Source organism: Hetaerina americana, unplaced genomic scaffold, assembly GCF_022747635.1.
Source record: "Hetaerina americana unplaced genomic scaffold, ioHetAmer1.1.p SCAF_11, whole genome shotgun sequence".
NCBI classification, from domain to species: Eukaryota; Metazoa; Arthropoda; class Insecta; order Odonata; family Calopterygidae; genus Hetaerina; species Hetaerina americana.
In genome coordinates this window covers 34231965-34251660 of record NW_027286181.1, presented here as the reverse complement: position 1 = coordinate 34251660, position 19696 = coordinate 34231965, and the positions used below count along the sequence as shown (strand labels likewise).

The 19696-nt window shown below is 33.7% G+C and overlaps 3 protein-coding genes across 3 annotated transcripts in view; 2 read left to right on the top strand and 1 right to left on the bottom strand.

Moving 5' to 3' along the window:
* The first annotated feature begins 3852 nt into the window (after positions 1-3852).
* LOC139700857 (COMM domain-containing protein 2) lies at positions 3853-10944 on the top strand. The gene is made up of 6 exons (XM_071599289.1): positions 3853-4101; positions 4421-4498; positions 4589-4671; positions 7672-7839; positions 9197-9286; positions 10569-10944. Exons 1-6 carry the CDS (start codon positions 4035-4037, stop codon positions 10725-10727), a joined length of 645 nt encoding a protein of 214 aa, XP_071455390.1. The 5' UTR covers positions 3853-4034; the 3' UTR covers positions 10728-10944.
* Positions 10945-12912: 1968 nt separating this feature from the next.
* On the top strand, positions 12913-17330 carry Sld5 (DNA replication complex GINS protein Sld5). The gene is made up of 2 exons (XM_071599578.1): positions 12913-13638; positions 13905-17330. Exon 1 carries the CDS (start codon positions 12986-12988, stop codon positions 13634-13636), a length of 651 nt encoding a protein of 216 aa, XP_071455679.1. The 5' UTR covers positions 12913-12985; the 3' UTR covers positions 13637-13638; positions 13905-17330.
* Positions 17331-18221: 891 nt separating this feature from the next.
* Positions 18222-19696, bottom strand: part of LOC139701123 (probable multidrug resistance-associated protein lethal(2)03659) — a 52196-nt gene continuing 50721 nt past the window's right edge. Inside the window, exon 26 of the mRNA XM_071599700.1 lies at positions 18222-18287. Coding sequence (XP_071455801.1) covers positions 18222-18287 — 66 coding nt within the window. The remainder of the gene's footprint in view (positions 18288-19696) is intronic.

Genomic DNA, 19696 nt, shown 5'->3' with positions numbered 1-19696 from the left:
GTTACCACGTTGTTAGAAAAGTAATATATTCATATCAGTTGGATATTAATTGCTGTTGCCAAGTATTAGGTTTTAGTTTTTTTTAATTTGTTGTTGAAAGTGTTACATTCATTCTATGTAGGTAAAATGGACAAGTAGGAAGTCAAATTAGAAGCACTAGGTATGGTGGGGAGGAGAGAGCATTATTGGGTGAAATAAAAAGAATGCAGGAAATATGTATGCAAAATATTTCAATTGACGATGGAATGGTTAAGACTGTGACAGCTGGGAGGATGCTAGGTAGGTAAGGTAAGGGTTGGGAAAGGATAGGGATGATGTATGGAATGAAAGGGGATGATACAATGTATAAGGAATTGAAGAACAGTTTATAGTAGTGTGAGGTGCCATTTTAATCGTGTCGTGATTTTGCCATGCTAAGCAAGGCTAAGAAGAGTAGAAGTATGCAGTTTGTGTTCAACCAAAAACCTACCTTAAAATGGTAGACTACCAAAAATGGAACATTTTTAATATTTTGTCAATGAGGCAGGCAGACAGTTGTCCAAAATCAGCTGAGGGAGCAGGACAGAGTTTTTACTTCAGGTATAGGGAAAAAAATGGCTCTCCAGCAGTAGTGAATTTGAAGCCCATAGTTTGGTCTATTTTCAATCAATCTCAGCTAATGCCTTTTATTTTTATTCATAGCACTCATGTGAGGCAGGACAGAATGGTGCAAAGGGGAGTGATGAAGCTGATTTAACATTCTGAGTGGGCTGCAACCAATGTCAGTGTTGTCCAGAGAGATGTCAATGTGAGGGTATATGGTAACCACAGTGTAATGGCAACCTTAGGTAATTTCTTTGCACTACCCAAACACACAAGCACAATAAGTGACACTCATGTATCTGTGTGGCAGTTCAAATCTCATCCATTCTCTTGGCATGATCAAACCAGCAAAGCATACTTCTTTCACATATTTCTATTACCAGTGTTTCCAATGTATATCCAAACTTGAAAACACATAAATTGGTAAAAATATATACTAATGGAAACAGAAACAAGGAAAGGGATAGAAAATACACATAAAGGACTAACAAATACAAGGTTGATGGGGAAAGTGGAAAGGTATGGGTTGAAGGAGAAAAAATTTTCTTGACCGGGACTAGAACCACAGGCCTTCGACTTGCTGGGCCAATGCTCTACCAATAAAGTATTTGGCCAATCTGGTTCATGTCTGTCTTATACCTGATGCATGCCTTTAAATGCACTACACCTACTAACTATACCAATGTGAGTTTTCTTTTCTATGAGTAACATATATATATATATATATATATATATATATATATATATATATATATATATATATATATATATACCCTATATATATATATATATATATATATATATATATACCCTATATATATATATATATATATATATATATATATATATATATATATAGGGTGCATTCCAAAAGTAATACCATTTAATTTCCCTCGCCACTCATATTGGTCAGAGTGAAATCAAACCACTTGGAGTGGGTGGGGGGGGGACGCTAAGCTTTGCCGCAAAACCAATCTTAGTGCTCTCCAAGCTGCAGAAGCAGCAGGAGGTCAGTTATTGTAAACTTCTGTGCACTGAATGTGTCACAAAAGGACAACCAAGTGGAAATTTCAAGGGAAATTTTGCAACATATTGAAAATGATCCTGAATATTTGGACAACGTCATCACTGATGATGAGACCTGGGTTTTTTAATATGACTCAGATACAAAAAACACCAAAACTGTGAGTGGCACACCGACCTGTAGTACAGAAAAGCTCATAAAGTGATAATTAAACCATTTGCTAGCACAGTCATGGCATACACAAACAAACATAGTAACCACAAAAAGGAAATTCATGCAAGTATGTAACTTTTCAATCACCTTCTTCAATAGAAGGAAGGAGATAATCCTTCCTTCCACTTGAAGGACATAACATGCAATGCTGCATTGAAACTTTGATCTTGTCTCAACGAATCGGCCGGTTTATAGAGAGTCTGTTCTTCCATACGGGACAGTTACAAGATTACTGTCAATGTTAAAAAAGGAAAGGTAATCAATTTCAATGGATGGACCCAGAGCTCAAGTCACCGCTCTAATGGAAGTAAAAATTAGCATTGCTTTCACCATTGGGAGAGAATATTATCAAATAATATTAAGTGGAAGTACTACAGAAATACTGAAAATTAAATTGGGTGCCACCAACATATTGAACATACACACAAGCCCTCTGCACACATAAATTGTACATGAGACCCATTTGTGTATTGTGACTTCGACATATCACCATTATCTAATAAAAGTAAATGTAAAGTTTTTCCTCCTAACTATACTACAGATCTAACCCCATGTAACTTTTCATTGTGAAAAGTGTTTTTAATCATAAGAAACAGGTGAAACAAATATGTTTTAACTCATCTCCCATTTATGTATTTTTTGGGTCAAATCAATGAAACTTTTTCCACAAATGCATTACATGCCAAGCTAATAACAATATATATGCAATATTACATTTTTTATAATTATTTAAATAAAAAATGCTATGATCAATTTTTATTGAGCAGCTACAAGATATTTTTTCTTGAACCCAATGAAATTACATATTACTATTATAATAAAAAGTACTTATTCTTTTAATATTTAATCATTCATATGATATACAGGTATGTTATAAATCCTCAAGAAATAATATTATTTTAGCTTTTATAATTTTAGCTAAATTAAATTGTCTATTATTTTTTAATAATATAAATAACAATTCCAAAATGGTATATAGAATATATATATGAAAATCCAGACTGAAAATTTCACCTTCTCCATTGTATATTTTATTCATATTCTTCATGAAAAATAATATGATTCCTTCACATGATTGAATAGAACATAGTGTCCCTGGTCATGTCCTTTCATGATGACCGGATAAAGATATAGTCAAACCCTCATTGGCTGAATTCAAAACAACTACAGATACATATTCCTGCGATAGCCTTAAGCTTATGAAAAGATATTCAGTCAATCAAAGTTGAAGTTAGACAACAGGTTAACATGAAACAAGATCCAAAATGATTGGAAGCCGGATCAGTAGTAATGAAAGAAGCTTGGAAAAAGGCTTATTTGACTGAAAAAGAAAGCATTCCTTCAGAAGGGAGTCGTAAGAACTGTCCGTAACATGTGGCAGGCAGTATTAAAACAAGTCAACACAGCAAGTGGCATTTTATTCTAGAGTGGTGAGGCTTGTAAACTATTAAGACAGAAAAGAGACGACAGGAACCAATTAAAATCTCAAAATAATGACGGAGATTAAAAAAGCAAACTCGGGTTTAGTTTTATGAGGAAAACATGTCTACCGGTTACGTTTGGACCTAAATTAATTCATATTAAATAGCGTTTGCAAAAATTGTCAGTTTGAAGACACCTAGTAGGGCCGTAAAGATTTAGTAACGACGAATTTCTCTGGATTTCATCTGTATCGGTAACCGTATTAACTATTATTTATTTATTTTAACAATAAATTCAAAAAACCAACAATAAATTGCCCTGGAAATATTTAAAATTTACCTACCGCATAAAAGCCTGATTCGTTTTCCCCGGCATCCAACTTGAATCGATATTGAAAGAGAATCGATAGCCACTAGCAGCACTACCAACATGGAGGGAACAATTAAAAAATTTAAGGTTTCTCTAATATTCTTGGCGAAAATAGAGCAAAATTAAGATTTTCATTTCCATGTAATAATAATAAAATAAATAAATAGGTTAATTTCTGTATATATTCTTCAAGTTACACGAACTCTAATAGGAAGAAAGACATAGTTCAACTTCATGTGTTGGATAGTCTGAATGAGCTTATGGAATATTCACCTTTAATCGTTGTTATCGTTACGACGCGAATTTTGGGAATTGGAACCCGTTGTGCATGGTTTGCATAATTTTTTCCCTGCGTATAATCAATATTTTCCGAGTTCATTGGTTACAGTAATAAAATAGTGCATCAGTTAATATAGTGAGAAAGATGCTGCTTTTTCTGACGGAGGCACATAAACGTCATTTAGGTATTTTGTCAGAGCTGTCACTATCAGGTAACTTAATAATATAATTACCCTAAACCTCACAGTTCTGAAAAATCAAGTACTCATCAAATATTATTACCATATCGCGTTTGTTTTTGTCGAAAACCAGGCAGGTCCATTGATTACAGATGCTTTTCTAGCGCTCAGTAATGTCCAATTTTTAATTGTGAAATGTCTTATTTAATTAAATTATATCTGTAAAAAATACAATTGTATTTACTTTGAATATTCACCAAGTTCTTAGGCTTTGGTAACAGCGTTTTGTCCTATAGAGTATATTGGGGGTCATTCAGTGAAAGAGTTGAAATCGTTTCCTTTTTCATTGCAGCTTTCAAAGATGCATGTACTGTGGCCTCCTCCTACTTTAAAAATGGCCCTGATTTGAAACTGGTTCAGGAAACTTCTCGTAAGTTTTGCTGCGTAGTTATTTTTCCTCCAATGAAGTTATGTTCTCATACCCATGTATATGTATAATATATATACTCTCAATTTTCAGAAAAACTTGATTTACCACCTAAGCAGCTCCAGCATGCTGTAGAAGCTTTGGTAAAGCTTCTTCTTGAGAGTTTCAAGAATAAGGTACCGATAGGATTAAATATTAAATTTCCATATTGTCCAGCTTTATGTATCAGACATTCATGAGTAATCGTCGTTTACGTAAAATTCCGTGGCCTGATGAGAATGTTTTTATTCTGCAATACCGATACTCAGCGTAACCAAAAAAATATCGTCTAAATAGAAGTATCGTCAACTTAAAAAAATAAATGTTATCTCCCATCCATCTGAATTCGAGTATAAAATAATCATAGGTGATCATTTATGAACTCGGTTTTACTCCCCTCTCCCACTACAACAAATGATTCTTTGGCATGTCAATTCTTCATGCCTTTATAATTTCTTGCTCTGCTCTCCTCTATTACTTGCTTCTAGTAATTAATCCCTAGCCTTCCTCTGTAGGTCTTCCCTGTCATAGTTTTTTTGTTAAGCCTTCAGTTGATTGTTGTGCAGCAGTATCTATTCCCTTAGTCACCTTCTCATTCTTGTAAATGCATTTAATAGATGTCTCTGTTTCCATGTATATTCCGTACCTAAAGGCTGAACAATACATGAATTGATTCTTGAGCAGCCTAGGTACCTTAGTAAGTAGAGTGCCAGGTTACTGGGTTGTATGAGTGGGGTACTGACACATTTGGCTTAATCTATATGATGCTTATGGATACCAATGGATGAGTCCAGGCTGAATGATTTTCTGGGTATCAGAAAATATATGGAATAGTAATAATACGAATAACAGAGAGTAGAAGAATTAAGAAGCCTTGGATCATAGGAGAGAAGTTTTAAGAGGATATATGAATGAAGGAAGTGGAAGGACGTTAATATGGATGTAGGTAGGAGAATGAGCAGAGGTCAAAAAAATGAAGTTTGTCAAGAAACATGCTCAAAGAAATTTCAAGAGAAGATTGTTGCAAGGGTACAGAAAACTCTTGAACAGGGAAAAGTACTATACAATAGCGAAGCACCGAATAATGTAGGAAAATTGTCAGGGTAAGCAAGAACTATCCTGTGGAAAGCAAAATTTTTAAAAAAAGAGGGAAGCTATTAATGGAGCTGGAAGAGATTTGCGAAAGGTAGAAAGAAGAGCCAAAGATATTAGGCCAGGCTGCTTAGAATAGAAAGGAAATGTGCTGTAAGTGAGGATAGCTTAGATCCAAGAATACTAGGTATCATCATCATCATTATTTCAATCCTAGGATTGGTTTACAGCAGCCCATATCTTTCATTTCTACTGTATTTGAATGCGAGACAAGGCTGCATATTCTAGGGAGAATAAAGTGGTGGTTTCCCGTTGCCTTCCAAATCGCAGTACTGCGGCCGATACCATGAACTCAACTCTTGCCCACAGCTGATGCCAGGTCAACCCACTCGGTGTGCACCACCAGTACCTAATGGTGAAACTGCTGCCCTCCGCCACGGGCTCAGGAAAACTGTTGACAAATTGTTTCTAAGCTGAAAAATTTCCACCAGTCATGGGACTCGAACCAGTAGCCCCCATCTCCACAGAGAAGTTGAGCTATGCAGCAGGATTAGATAATGTCCACTCAGTATTACTGGAGAGTTAATGGATGAAGAGGAGAGTGGATCAAGATGGTGCGGTGGCTATCGTACTGGCTTCCTAACTAGAGGGCCCGGGTTCCAATCCCGGTGGTGTTGAATATTTTTCAGAGGTATCTCGATCCCTACTCGAGGTGCTTTGTGTAGGGCACTTCAAGATAGTATGTCATCCGTTGGATGGGACGTTAAGCTGCGGACCCCTTGGTGCCTTTCGTTATGAGTAGGCTAATGCCGACGCGGTTTCTCTCCACCCTTCATCCTTTCCCGTCCATTCCCTATGGCGCAAATTATCTCAGCTGTCGGTCGATGCCCTAAATACTACCACTACTACAAAGAGGAGAATGAGATTATTTTAACTTGTGCATAGGAGGTATATGCAAAGAAGGAATTTGACCAGAAGACTTAGGTAGATCCATTTTTATTCTTATCCCAAAAAAGAGTAAAACAACAGGTGGTGACAACTGTAGGAAAATAAGTTTCATTTAATCTGGAGCAAAAGTTGTTTGAAGAATCATCAGGAGAAAGCTACCAAATGGTGCAAATGACTACTTAGGTTTAGTCAATTGGAGTTTATGAAGGGGAGAAGAACATGTGATGTTACTACAAAAATGAGAACATAAGAGGAAAGAAATGTATACTTTGATCGGAATTTTTTTGTGTGCATTTTCTTGATCTTTAGAAGGTATTCAACTGAATTGAGTGGGCAAAATTGAAGGAAGTATTGCAGAGAATAGGTGTAAATGGGAGGAACAGGCAACATATTCAAGGCCTGCACATACTTGAAGCAGTAGGTACTGGTATGGGAGGTTATCAGAGGGAGACTTAGGATGGGTAGTGATGGGCAGGGGGGTGAGGTAGGGTTGTCTGTAATGAGCCATACTTCAAACGAATACATATGCTAAGGAATATTAAAGGTGGCAGAGTAGAGGAATAATATCTTCACTGATGATAAGTACAGTGCGTATTGCATTAATTTAAGCAAAGCGAGTTGCAGGGACCCTTTTGCATTAATTGTTATCATTTTTCATGTGAAATTATACTAACATCAAAATAGGCAACTGCTATTTTGCTTACTATTGGAAGTATTTATGTATGTACTTATCTACCGACTGAAAGCCTATTTAACCTGCGACAGATTACTTATTGCTTCCCTAATAAATTAAAAACAGACTCAGTTGAGATGTCTGATGTTCAATGAATCCTTCTATGAGCCTTTAATCTCTATTAATCCATGTCACAAATTACCAAGCAGGTACAAAATATTGTTTCTGTTAGTATTACATAATTAAATATCACAGGAACTAAGATTAATAAGTTTCACACAATCAGCATACTTTCTAAAATAATTTAAAACTGATTTGTTGATGGCATACATATTAATTCAATAATGTTTATGAACTATAATTTTTAGAATCATGAACAGTAATCAGTAGAAACCTCTCTACAGCCCTTAATTTTCATCCACAGCTGAAGGCTGATGAATTCTCTAGGTCATCTGAGGCCTTAGGCTTTGATGATGAACAGAGAGAACTGCTGTTAAAAATTTTTGAAGAAGAAGGGAAGTCTCTTGGTCAGGATGGAGGTCTTTTAATTCCTCCTCATTTCCACAATTTGGAATGGAGGTTTGAAGCTCAGGTGGGTTCATGTTTTTTGTATTTGACCTGATTTCATGAATGTGAAATAAGTGTGTTGCTAATCATAATCATTATTAGACACTGTTTCCATGAGAATATCATATTTTTTTAAAGATAATCATTTCACATAAAAATGCTTGTGTCATAATTTGCATGAAACTGATGAAATGGCAAACTGCATTAATATAGATTTGGAGTGCTTCAAACGTGAAAAACCTGGAAAAATAGACATTTTCACATTTATTCCTGAAAAAATTGGGAGGACTGGTGAATGTCATTAAAATAGGAGCTAAATTTTCTCAAAAATACCATCAATATAGAGATTCCAAATTTCCCCTATGCATTCAATTGAAAATAGAACTTATGTACTTGCACATTACAATGTACTTTAATTGTGTTAAATAGTCGGTAGTTTTACTAAAATTAATAATAAAATAATTAGAGCTTCAAGTTACCATATTCCTAATCAGATAAATTGCTCTAATTGTATATTTCATCTGGGAAATAAAGAACTTGCACCATTAACATTTGAGAAATTAATCCTGAATGAGCAATTCTCTCTATATCAGAAGTAATGTAACTCTATCAAACCGGATATGTTCATTCAGGAATTTTTATTTTTTTCTGACTTGGACTTTCTCTCTCAATTTTCTACTCCAACCATGTTATTAATTTTGCAAGTCTTCTTAAGCTGGAGGAGTGTGGTAGTCCCAGGGGGTACAGAACTGGTATTCAGACCAGAGGGCCCAGATTTAATTCCAAGTGGTTCCTCTGATTTGATTTTTTTTGACCCTGGTCTTTTTGGGGAACTACATGTGGCACTGGTAACAGAATCTGTCCCTCTTACCCCGATATGTGAATTTGAAATGCTATTGAGTTTATTGTAAGGTGATTTCTACCCTCATCTGAAAAACCAACTTTTGAATTGATTGCTGGTGTTTGGGTGTTATTAACTGAAGAAAAACTTATGGGATCATATATTCATTCAATTTTGCTGTCAAAATTTGGTCAAATTATTGGATTTTAATGAAAGCATGTATTTTGAATCGAACTTACATTCCAATTTCCTCATTTCATCTCATGGTTTTACATCTTGCTACTCTCAATTATTTCTTCAACAATAATACTGTGTGATGCCTCTTTACCATAAAAATTGCTATGAATGGACTGTCTTTTTTATATTAATAGTAGGGAGAATATGTGGTTCATGTTTGGCTAATGTGCCATGTATGTGCATGCCTACTAACCTGTTTGATATGAGATGTTTGTAGTCATTTGGCATTAGTGCTCTGCTTTAGCTCCTTAATGCACAACTGCTAATTCCATGTAACTCTCATGACCTTTGATATACTTTCCAGGTTGCATCCCGTTCCTTGATGCATCAACTTTGTCCATTGGTGACTTTAAATTTGCAGCTAAAAGACACACAAATTGGTCCCCATGAAAAGGTTAGCATGTTGGTGTTGTTTTGGTATTGCAAACTTTCAATTTCTGATTGACTGAGCAAAAATTATTGCAACATATTAATTATGACTCAACACATTTATGACTTGGAGTTTTTTTTCCTTATGGCACTATATTCTGTGCTAAAATGCATTGCAATGCATAATTAAGTAGGTGATTAATTACAAAGAAAATTCCTTTGTATTCAAGAAACCCATTGGATGTGAAGAGCCCATTAGGAAAAAATCCTCAAATTATGATTTTTTTATGTTAAATGAGAGAAAAAATGCTTAAAAATATAGACTTGTACCAATGATTTTAAATGGAACACTAATTTCTATTATTTGACGTTAAAAAATATGTTATTGCTTTCAAACCTATCCTTAAGGTTTGCTTACTTGTTGAAAACAGTTGCAAAATATACCATTACAGTATCTCCTTATTCGCCTATAGGTCAAATCTGGACATACTAAATAGCCAATACTGTAAAGTATATAGACAAGTGCAATGAATAAGCAGTAATCAAATCGGTTATACCACATTTTTCATCTTGTTTCTATTTGGTAGTTGTTGGTAATGATGTTCATATGGTTAACTCGCAACAATCTCGATTGCTGTGAGATTCCTGCCTGGATATCTGGGCAATAAAATATTTATATTATCAGAGCAAATGACTAAAAAAAGGAATACTATGATTTATAAATTGTTATATGATTGATAAATAGTTTGCACATGAATATGGCATGATTTTCTTCTTACTGAAAATTTTAACTGTACTTGCGAAGAAATACTGCCTTCTATATTGCCATACACTACATAAATATCCATAAATAACCTCTTTCCAGTACGTCTAGAGCTATGTTTCACCAGAAAAATTTCATTTACCACTGAAGAGAATTATAACTATGCATTGAGTGGTAATAATTTCTCAAATAATTAGATACAATGTAGTAACAGAGGTAGAGATTAATGGCTTTCTACTCTGTTTTTGTCTACATACTTTGTATTTTCTCATTAATTGGTCGTTAATGACCAACTGGACATAAATGGTTTAAAAAACCTTAGTATCTGATAATATCATTTGTGATGTACACAAATACTTGTCTACTAGTACCTCAAGAAGGTTTAATTAATTATTATTTCTTGTATCTTTGGAGCATTTTCCTGTAGCTATGTGACTTATTCCCTGGTTAACCTTGTTACAGTAAAAATTAATTGCACACATTAAATGACTCTGACCAGAAAATTATAATCTATACTTATATCTTGTTTTCATTTGTCTTGCAGGTGAAAATAAATGAAAATTCGAGTAAGTCAACTCAAATTCAAACGCACACACTTCAAATTGATCCAGTTGGCCTACTTCACATAACAGGGATACTGGAACAGGCTTTAGCTGAAGGCAGTAGTAGGCACTGTCGGCGTGTCCAGCGCTCTCTTGAATAAACTAATCAGTCAACAGTTATACATTTTTTTTCTCATTCCAAAACACTTTGTTGTCTTACATGACATAACAGCATTAAGAAGGTGGAATTTTTTTAACTCTATCCTAATTTTTGTTAGAATTTATTATTAATATTAAGTATTTATACCATTGTATTTTCAAAACACTGTCATTTCCTAATGTGTAATTTCCTAAACAAAATGGTATTTTTTTCACTGTCTGAATCATATAATTTATTGTAAATAAATGTTTTTCAAATAACTAATATAGTCCATTTTACTCCTGGAATGTTGATTGAATAATGGATTTTGAGAAGGCCTTCAATTGTGTAAATTCGATATAATTAATGAAAGTATTGAAAAAAAAATTATTCAGACAAACTCAGTTCAACTGAGAATATCAGGAATGGGGATAAGCAATGAGAAGGGTTCAATCACCCATAACATGGCATATTCTCATGGCACTCATCTGCCCTGAGGATGATGCTTGAGTCAAGCATTAAAACAACAGACAACATAGAACCCCTGACCCGGGGGAAGACCCAAGAAAACATCATCAAACAAAATGGGTAATAGGCACTGGAAGCATGTAAGGAGGAAAGTTGTTAAAGAGGTGTCAGTTTTTCATTCATTTGAATTACCATGTGTCTTTTGCTACTTCTTCACTTTGCTTTGAATACAAGCTGAGTTCGTAATTCAATGAGAATAGTTGCCTACAATCCAATTTTATATGATATAAATGCGAGATAGTCCTGCATTTTGCCTGTTTATCACATTCCACATAACGTAATTCATTCCGAAAGTATATAATATAAATATATTCTCATTGGTGAATGGCACTAGTATCACTAAGGAAGAAAAATTTACAATTTACTACATTTTAGTTTCATGAGACATGATTTAACTACCAATGATGGACCTTGATGTTGCTTACAATTAACCAATTTTGACTCACAATATTTGCATATACACGAGAATTATGTTAAGTTTCACATTTATGAATCACATTTTTGATGTATCTTTATTTATGAAGAACCCACATTAATTAGTTGAATCACTTTCCCCTTCTCAAATTTCTCTGGACATTTTTTAAATATGTGTAATAACTGCTGCTATTTATTTTCTAGTATACCATTGTACAAATTCTTAGGCACCCTTAACAAAAGAGGCTGTTGGAGTTCATGCCATTTTGAGCCTTTATACAGAATCTATTGAAATAAGAATTTAATTTTAAAACTCTCAATTCTACAATTTCTTCCTAATGTCTTCATTAGTATCAAGCAACAGTATAACTTAATAGCCAATGTATGGTGCTACAATCACTTTTGTGAACTGTAAGCTTTGACCACTGAAATTGAGGTAAATATTTTCAAATACTTTATATATAATTTTCTTTGAAGTTTTGCACTCATACCTACTTAACAAGTCATTGAATGATGCATGGTCAAATATAACTCAGTATTTCTTGTCCAACACTTTTTGTTAAAATTCCAGCAGTTTATCATGCCCTACCTCAGACTTATTTTCCAAAATCTTTCAACTATTTTTTTTACTATTTAATCACTTTTCTTATGTATCAGTCACACCTATTTATGAATTATATGCATAACCACATTTTTATTTGCCAAAGTTTAATGCCAATATATTCTTTCTAGGCCAATGATAATGCATTTTAATTCTACATCCTCCATCAAAATATAACTTACGTCGCACCCTTCCTACATATATGAGAGTATCCTATTCATTTTACGTTCATGTTCATATCATTCATGTGAATTCCGAAGTAGAGAATAACTCACTTTCTTTGGTAAAATCAACGAGGTTAATATAATAAACACTATTATATGGAATTCCTTTCGAATTCAGTTATTTCAAATTAAATATATTGTTAGCGTATTAGGAGATACTTATTTTTGATACTCCATTTCCTGACTCAACAATTACAAAATTAATTTGATTATTCTTAAAAGAAAAGCATTTATTTTATTTCGTACTTACCAATTCATCTGAAGCCTTGAAAACATCGGTGTAAATAACTATACCCCGTTCAAAAAATGCGTACACACCTGGAGCACTTCACGAGACAACGCAAGAGCGAACTACCGCGTTTCAAAATCCCCACTTGTAGAATAACTGCGCCACTATCGGAGTGCAGTGAATATGGGGACAAACATACGCGCAGCGAAAATCTAAAGCGGTTATTCGTGTGTATTGTAATTTAATTTTTACATGAACTAATATTTTCCGTAACAAATTGATCAATGGAGGTTGACATAAACCTGGAGGACAGTGATTCAGAAGAGACTATCACTGCTCAGAGTGTCCTTGAGAAATTAGAAGAGGCATGGCTCAACGAAAAGTTTAGTCCTGAAATTCTACCGCACAGGTCTGAGTTGGTGGATTGTATGTTGGAACAAATCAATCAGATGGAAGAAAATGTTAACAAACTAAAGAAAAACGACTTCCGTGTTGTAGTTCATAGAATGGAATTAGACAGAATCCGTTACATTGTCACTAGTTACTTACGGAATCGTCTTGATAAAATTGAATTGTTTACAAGTCACATTTTAGAACTAGAGTCGAAGAGGCCGCTGGAAGAACGCTATCTGTCTCCAGCAGAATATAAATTTGCACAAGAGCATCAGTCTCATTTGGAAAGCCATTTCGAAACGTTAGTTTTAAGGCATATGCCCTATAATTTCCAATCTTTGGATAAGAACACAATGTGTGTGACACCGAATTTACTGTCGCAAGTTTTTCTCCGAGTCAACAAATCATCCAACGGTGTTGTAGTGGATGCTGGTGGAGATGCCGTGGATGAAGAAGTAGATTTGGATGAAAATACCCAACACATAATGCAGTATAAAGCAATTGCTGACCTAGTGAAATCTGGCAATGTACAGCTCATTTAAAGGTGAGAATGAAAAATTTGTGAATAGGCTTTTTCTTCGAATGTATCTTTATCAAATATTTAGGTTCTTGCTGATTCGAATTGACTCTTCCTGGAATAACTACGTTAATTATTATTGTAAGTCACTTTTAATCATTAACATCCTGACTAATTGTCGAAGTGGTTCAACACTGCTGGTATCAATTGAATTTTTACTGCAGTGCAATTTAATGGCATTTATTTTTGTTCTGGAGATGAATAAATTTCATGCAGTCATCTTTTCCTTTCAGGAAGCTTCAGACTGGGGATGATACATACTTTCCAGTAGATTTATAAATTATTACTCGAATAAAATTTTAAATTCTCTTCAACTGGCTGCCTAACTCTTATACTCATGCGGTTTTCAGATAATTCTTTATTGTTTCTTGCTGTAAAATTGTGCTGTATTTATGGAAGTATTATTTCATAAAAGTGTTTGTGATGCATCAATTAGTGGTTAACTATCTCAGGAAAAACAGGCCTCCATGATTTGTGGATATTTTCATTGTTATGTGCAATTATTTCCATATGATTCATCGTACAAAATATTGACGTCCATTTTTATTGTACATTTGTATTACCAGAGGTTTGTTTTCTTTGTGGTAATCTGGACAGCAATAATTTTATCACCTCTATTCATTTTTAGAGCAGATTTTAAATGGTATTTCAACTATACAAAATTAACATTTAAAAAAGGAGCAGGATTCATATCAAGAAAAATGTGTATATACTCTTGTATAAAAATTGAGCATTGTTGGGCAGAAATATCTTTTGCCAGACTCCCTTTTTCTAAATCTGTTCTAGTGTAATAATTTTTATATGAGCATTTAAATTTAAAGGAGTAATATTTTTCTGTGTAAAATCTAATTTTGCCAACTGATTATGTACCAAATGATACTATAATTGGTTCCTTAAAATATTCAATAAGGTAGCAGACGTTAAATCCATAAAACCTCCAGGAAGTGTGCATTAACATCCTAGTATATATTGTTTTATTCATGAAATATGGAATAATATGCTGATGATCCACTCTTAGCCTTCTTCTATTTCAATTAATCTCAGGAATTGGTTCTCAATCAGCATTAATAATTCCTTCATGTTAAAGGTAAAATTGAACTTTAGAATTGTGTAAATTTTGTTCCGGTCATTGTGTAATATAGTAAACCTTGACAAAAGTTCATCAGAATCCTTCACTGGATGAGATATTCCTCGTCTTGGTTAATTTTACAATTCAAGTAACATTGTTACAAAAATGTCTGAAGTGGTGTATGTACAGAAATAACCTTATTTCACTATTGATACTTTCTTTTTGCAAGTGAGATAAGTGCTCTCTATTAATAATTATAATTGTTAATGGTGCAGGCAATTTAATGTTCTGTGTTCTTTTAAAACAATGTTTGGCTGTATCAAAACTTTTAACATTGTTGTTGTTTGCCAGTTTTTGGTTGCTTCACCTCAAATATATTTCCTTAGCTAATTGATTTTTTGATGTTTATGGAGCCGTTTGTTGAATTTTTTTTATTTAGTTCTATTACATCCCATATGCTAAGCTAACTGGAAAATTTCTCTTGTTATTCCATTGGTAATAATTGATTCCTAGGATAACATAGGAATTGAATAGTAAATTAGGTTAATTAAGTTGAAAGATATTTTTCTGCTGTGAAACATATCAGGTTGCCTGCAATATTTGTTATAAACACCAGTCACTGATGGCCAAAATAACGACAACACCAGTAAAGTTTTCTGTATAGAAACAAATATGTATGCCATGATGGCAATAAGAATGAAACAGAAAAATAGATTTACTCAGTTCTAGCATATGTTTTTGCATTTAATGAAACTTACCTGTTAGCTTACAGTTTTTGTTATAGTAATGGACAAGAATTGAAAAAAAACTATTATTCCAGTATATTGTTTATAAATGTTACCATCTTAATCAAATGTTTGAGGGAGCCTTATAGTTAAGGTAATCATCTCTACACAAATTATATTAGCCTCTGACTTTTACTTATTATTTAATTTTGTTATTTGCTTGCTCAAGTGATTTATCAATATTTTTATTTGTTATTAGATATGACCCACAGCCAAGGTCATTTTTGCCATTTGGGATAGGTGGGTAATTTGGTTCAGGAGGAATGTTCTGGGTATGGTGAGTGATGGAGAGAAACCTAGCATCAGCACTCTTAACTCGGTACACCGCAGTAAAACGTGCCTGCCGATGAACAGTATGCTCTCCATGAAGCACCATATTTGGGAATCAATATTTGTTTAATCATTCCAGAGTTATATATGAGCAATCTTTAACTGTAAAAATAAATTAGTCAATGGGATTAATGTTTAAAACTATTGCTTTGTGATGAACTTCATTTTTTCTATTCTTACATATTTTGATTATGTGTTGAACTAAAACGAAGTATAAAATGAACAATATCTGGGCATAATCTATGGTTACTAATTACAATCTTATCCCATACACATGAGTTAGATGAATTATAAAGAGTAAATTGAAAAATGAGGCTTAACTGTTCAGGTTAGGCTGACACTATGCTATTCAGTGTAACAAATAATAATTTTGGACTTGGGATAAATGATCACCTTTTTATTAAAGAATTCATTTAGAAATCCTGGGGCTCTAAATTTATTAAGAGTTCAATATTTCATGCCTAATCCCATTGGTAGTTGCATTTTTAGTTTTGTTTCAAACTTTTCATTTTAAGTTCCCCTAAATTTGTAGTTATAAAATGTGAAATAGCCTTAAGATTTACTTTAGTTATTCACCAAAACTGGATAAACCAACTCAATAATCTTTTAATGGTTAATGTTATTTGATTGCGCTAATCAACGATATGTGCTGGTGAACTCACATTTTAATGTGTAATGTCAAATCTGAGCCTCTGCATTGTTTGTTAAGATGTACATATTTTTAACCTAAGTCCTGCACCTATAACTTTGGATCTAATATTTGGGAGAAATTTCTTCCCATTTTTGTTCAAAAATAATATTTTGGGAAGATGAAGGTTTTTAAAACCATTCTACATTATATGTTATTCACGCCAAGCATCACATTTGAAGACATAAGGGTAATTAGTGGCTGCATTTCAAATGTTTGTAGTTGAAATAAAGCTGTGATCACACTTCTGACTAAATAGGAGTGGAAACTATTGTCGCTGAAGAGGTTTTTTTTGCTATAAATGCAATGGGAATCTTCCTAAATAAGTTTTAATGTATCTATGTGCTTACAGAGTTCTTTCATCAGTTTAGAAAAGTTAGTCTTGGTGAAATTCATGTGTAATTACAGTTAAGTTTCCAATGAAAGTTAATTATTTACTGCTATTACACTTCGCTGTTGTATTGTAAGTGAAGGGTTCACTGTAGAGCCTTATTTTTTAATACACTGGGTTCTCAAAATTAACCTGTGTTGCTAGTAGTTTGTACATAACCCCACATCCATTTGTGAATTAATATTTCATAACATTTATAAACTCTCAAATTGAAGGTTTCTGTCTTCAATGTTTGTTCTTTGAGAAGCAATAATTTTTTCAGTTAATGTACCCATTGCCTGCTAATTGGTGCATTTTACATGTGTGCCTCATAATTGTTTTCATCCTATGTAAAGAAGTGCCTTAATTATGCATTATGATAAATGCTATTTGATGAGATATGCACAGTGCATTTTGAATGTGTATTTTGTGTGTAATAAAATCAAATGAAAAATTGATGCTTTTATTACTTCTTGATTTTGGGTAGTGAAATCTACCCTGAAATAACAATTAACCATTGTTAAATACTTTTTTTTACTATTTACAGCTTTGGTACATTAACTATAAAGTTATTTCGTGTTTAGTATGAATATCTCTTTACTGAGCTGGAATTAGGATGACGTATTTTTTGTGTAAACCAAGTGTGAGCATGGTAGACAGACAGGTCTGTGCAGACTTTTTTTGTCAAAAAGTTGGTGTTTGTAGCAATAATCATCCCTGGAGAAGCATGAAAGTAGATTGGTAGGGATGATGTGGGGTGGTGATTGATGATGGGTATGGAAGAGCTCCCCTAGCAATGAGCCCTAATAGCATGTAAATTTTGCACATCTGGGTGGGGATGCTATGTCTTTCACCTGTGGTTTCACATGAAGATTTGGGTCCGGAAATCATGCAGATCAGGTGAGCCCGAGAATGCTAAGGGACATCACCTGAAATCAAACCTGGGTCAACCAGTCAATAGCCTAGCACCCTAACCACTGGACTGCCAAATACCAAACCAGAAATTTATAACTATGTCTTTGAGGTTGTACGTAGTTTTTATTTCCCAAATACTCATAAACTTGATGTACAAGGATCTTTATTCAAAGAAAAATTGATTTTATGTTATCATAATAATTTTAAATAACTTTGTAATTTATTTGTAGTACCTGCCTACTTAACATTGGACAATTATATGAAAGGTATTTTCCATTTAGTTGGCAGTAAATGTATGGTAAATGCTGAGTAATGATTAGTTAGATTATAGTTTGACACACATAATGGGTATGATTTTTAATTCATAAAAACTAAGCTGCCACGATTTAATCTCTAGAGATTTGTTGTTTCCTCTGATTCTAGTTGAGTTGAATCTCTTCTAAACTTGCTCTTGTAATCCTATTAAGAGATACAATATTATTAATATCTAATCAGTTTTTCATGGTAGCATCCATCCCCCTTTTAATGCATATACTTATTGTTGTGGATAATATCAATGCCTTAAAATTCATCCTCAGTCGTTGAAATGTAAATTCTGAAAGTATGATATTCACATCATGTTAACCTATTAGTAAAAATTTATTCCTGTGCCCCGATTAGTCAAAATAATTTAATGAACACAATTAAAATTACATTATTCCTTGATGCATACAGTCCTTCCCCATTTCTTTCCCTGTACTATATTGATGCAGATAGGAATACATATAGTATTAGCAATATATTGGAAAAACAGTCCAAGAGATGCATAAAAAAGGTTATAAAAATGAATTAATGCTATTGGCCAAACATCAACTATTGGAAGGGTTTATGGATAAATTATAAAGGAAAAAATAATATAGAAATTGGGAATGATGTAGTGGATTTACAGTAGGGAGAGATTGTATTGATTATATTTCAATGATTAAACAAGTAGATATTAAAAAAGAGTAAAGTGCCAGGCAGGGCTGTACAGCATACAGGCCTGTATTTGGGGACCTAAAAAAACCCTCCAAATCATGTTCCTAACATGAATATATATATATATATAAACCATAAACACAGTAATCAACCCGAAGGTCGGTTAAGTAGATGATGGTAGAGATCACCCAGTACTAAGCCCTATACGGCGTGTGAAAATTCACACATCATATATCATACATATATATATCAGGTGTTAGATCAGAGTGGATTTAAGAATAAATATATCTGGAAAAAAATCCTGTATCATGACATGGAAACAAAAGGTAAAATAGAAATTTAACAACCATCAACCACTTTAAAGCCAATTAAGGTATTACATCCAGGGTGCAGATCATCTCCAACTTCATGAAAAATATTACTATCAGTAATCTACTGGCTAAGGTATGTTTTTGATGGACATGAAGTACCAAATATTAATGACAATTGACTTGTCTCTCTTAGCAAACCACAACCAGTCATCCAATCTTACCCTAGGTCCATCTTCAAATCCTTATACTTTCTTTCTCCCTTTGTTCTCTCTAACATCCCTATCCTTTTCCTGCCTCTTTCCTTGCTTGCCTAACATTCTCCTCTGTATCACATTCTTCAACATCCAATTGCCAATTAATATACTCTGCATCCATTTTTTCTGGCTCCTTATGATTTGTATCAGCAACTCCTTCTCTTCCCCCTCATTTTCACCCAACCCAACACTTCCTCATTTTCTTTCCTTTCTGTCCATCTAACCTTCTCCATCCTGCTTCAATGGCGGTATTTTTGCACCATACCAAACCATGCTCCATATCAAGGTTTTGGCGAACCTTTTCTTTATATCCTTACCTAAAGTCATTGTCATCAACTCCCTCCTT

Excerpts from the sequence above, each read along its gene's own strand:
- LOC139700857 (XM_071599289.1), top strand. The coding sequence starts at position 4,035 with ATGCTGCTTTTTCTGACGGAGGCACATAAACGTCATTTAGGTATTTTG. Across the intron at positions 4,102-4,420 it reads GTCAGAGCTGTCACTATCAG|CTTTCAAAGATGCATGTACT; the intron begins GTAACTTAATAA and ends TTTTCATTGCAG. Across the intron at positions 4,499-4,588 it reads ACTGGTTCAGGAAACTTCTC|AAAAACTTGATTTACCACCT; the intron begins GTAAGTTTTGCT and ends CTCAATTTTCAG.
- Sld5 (XM_071599578.1), top strand. The coding sequence starts at position 12,986 with ATGGAGGTTGACATAAACCTGGAGGACAGTGATTCAGAAGAGACTATC.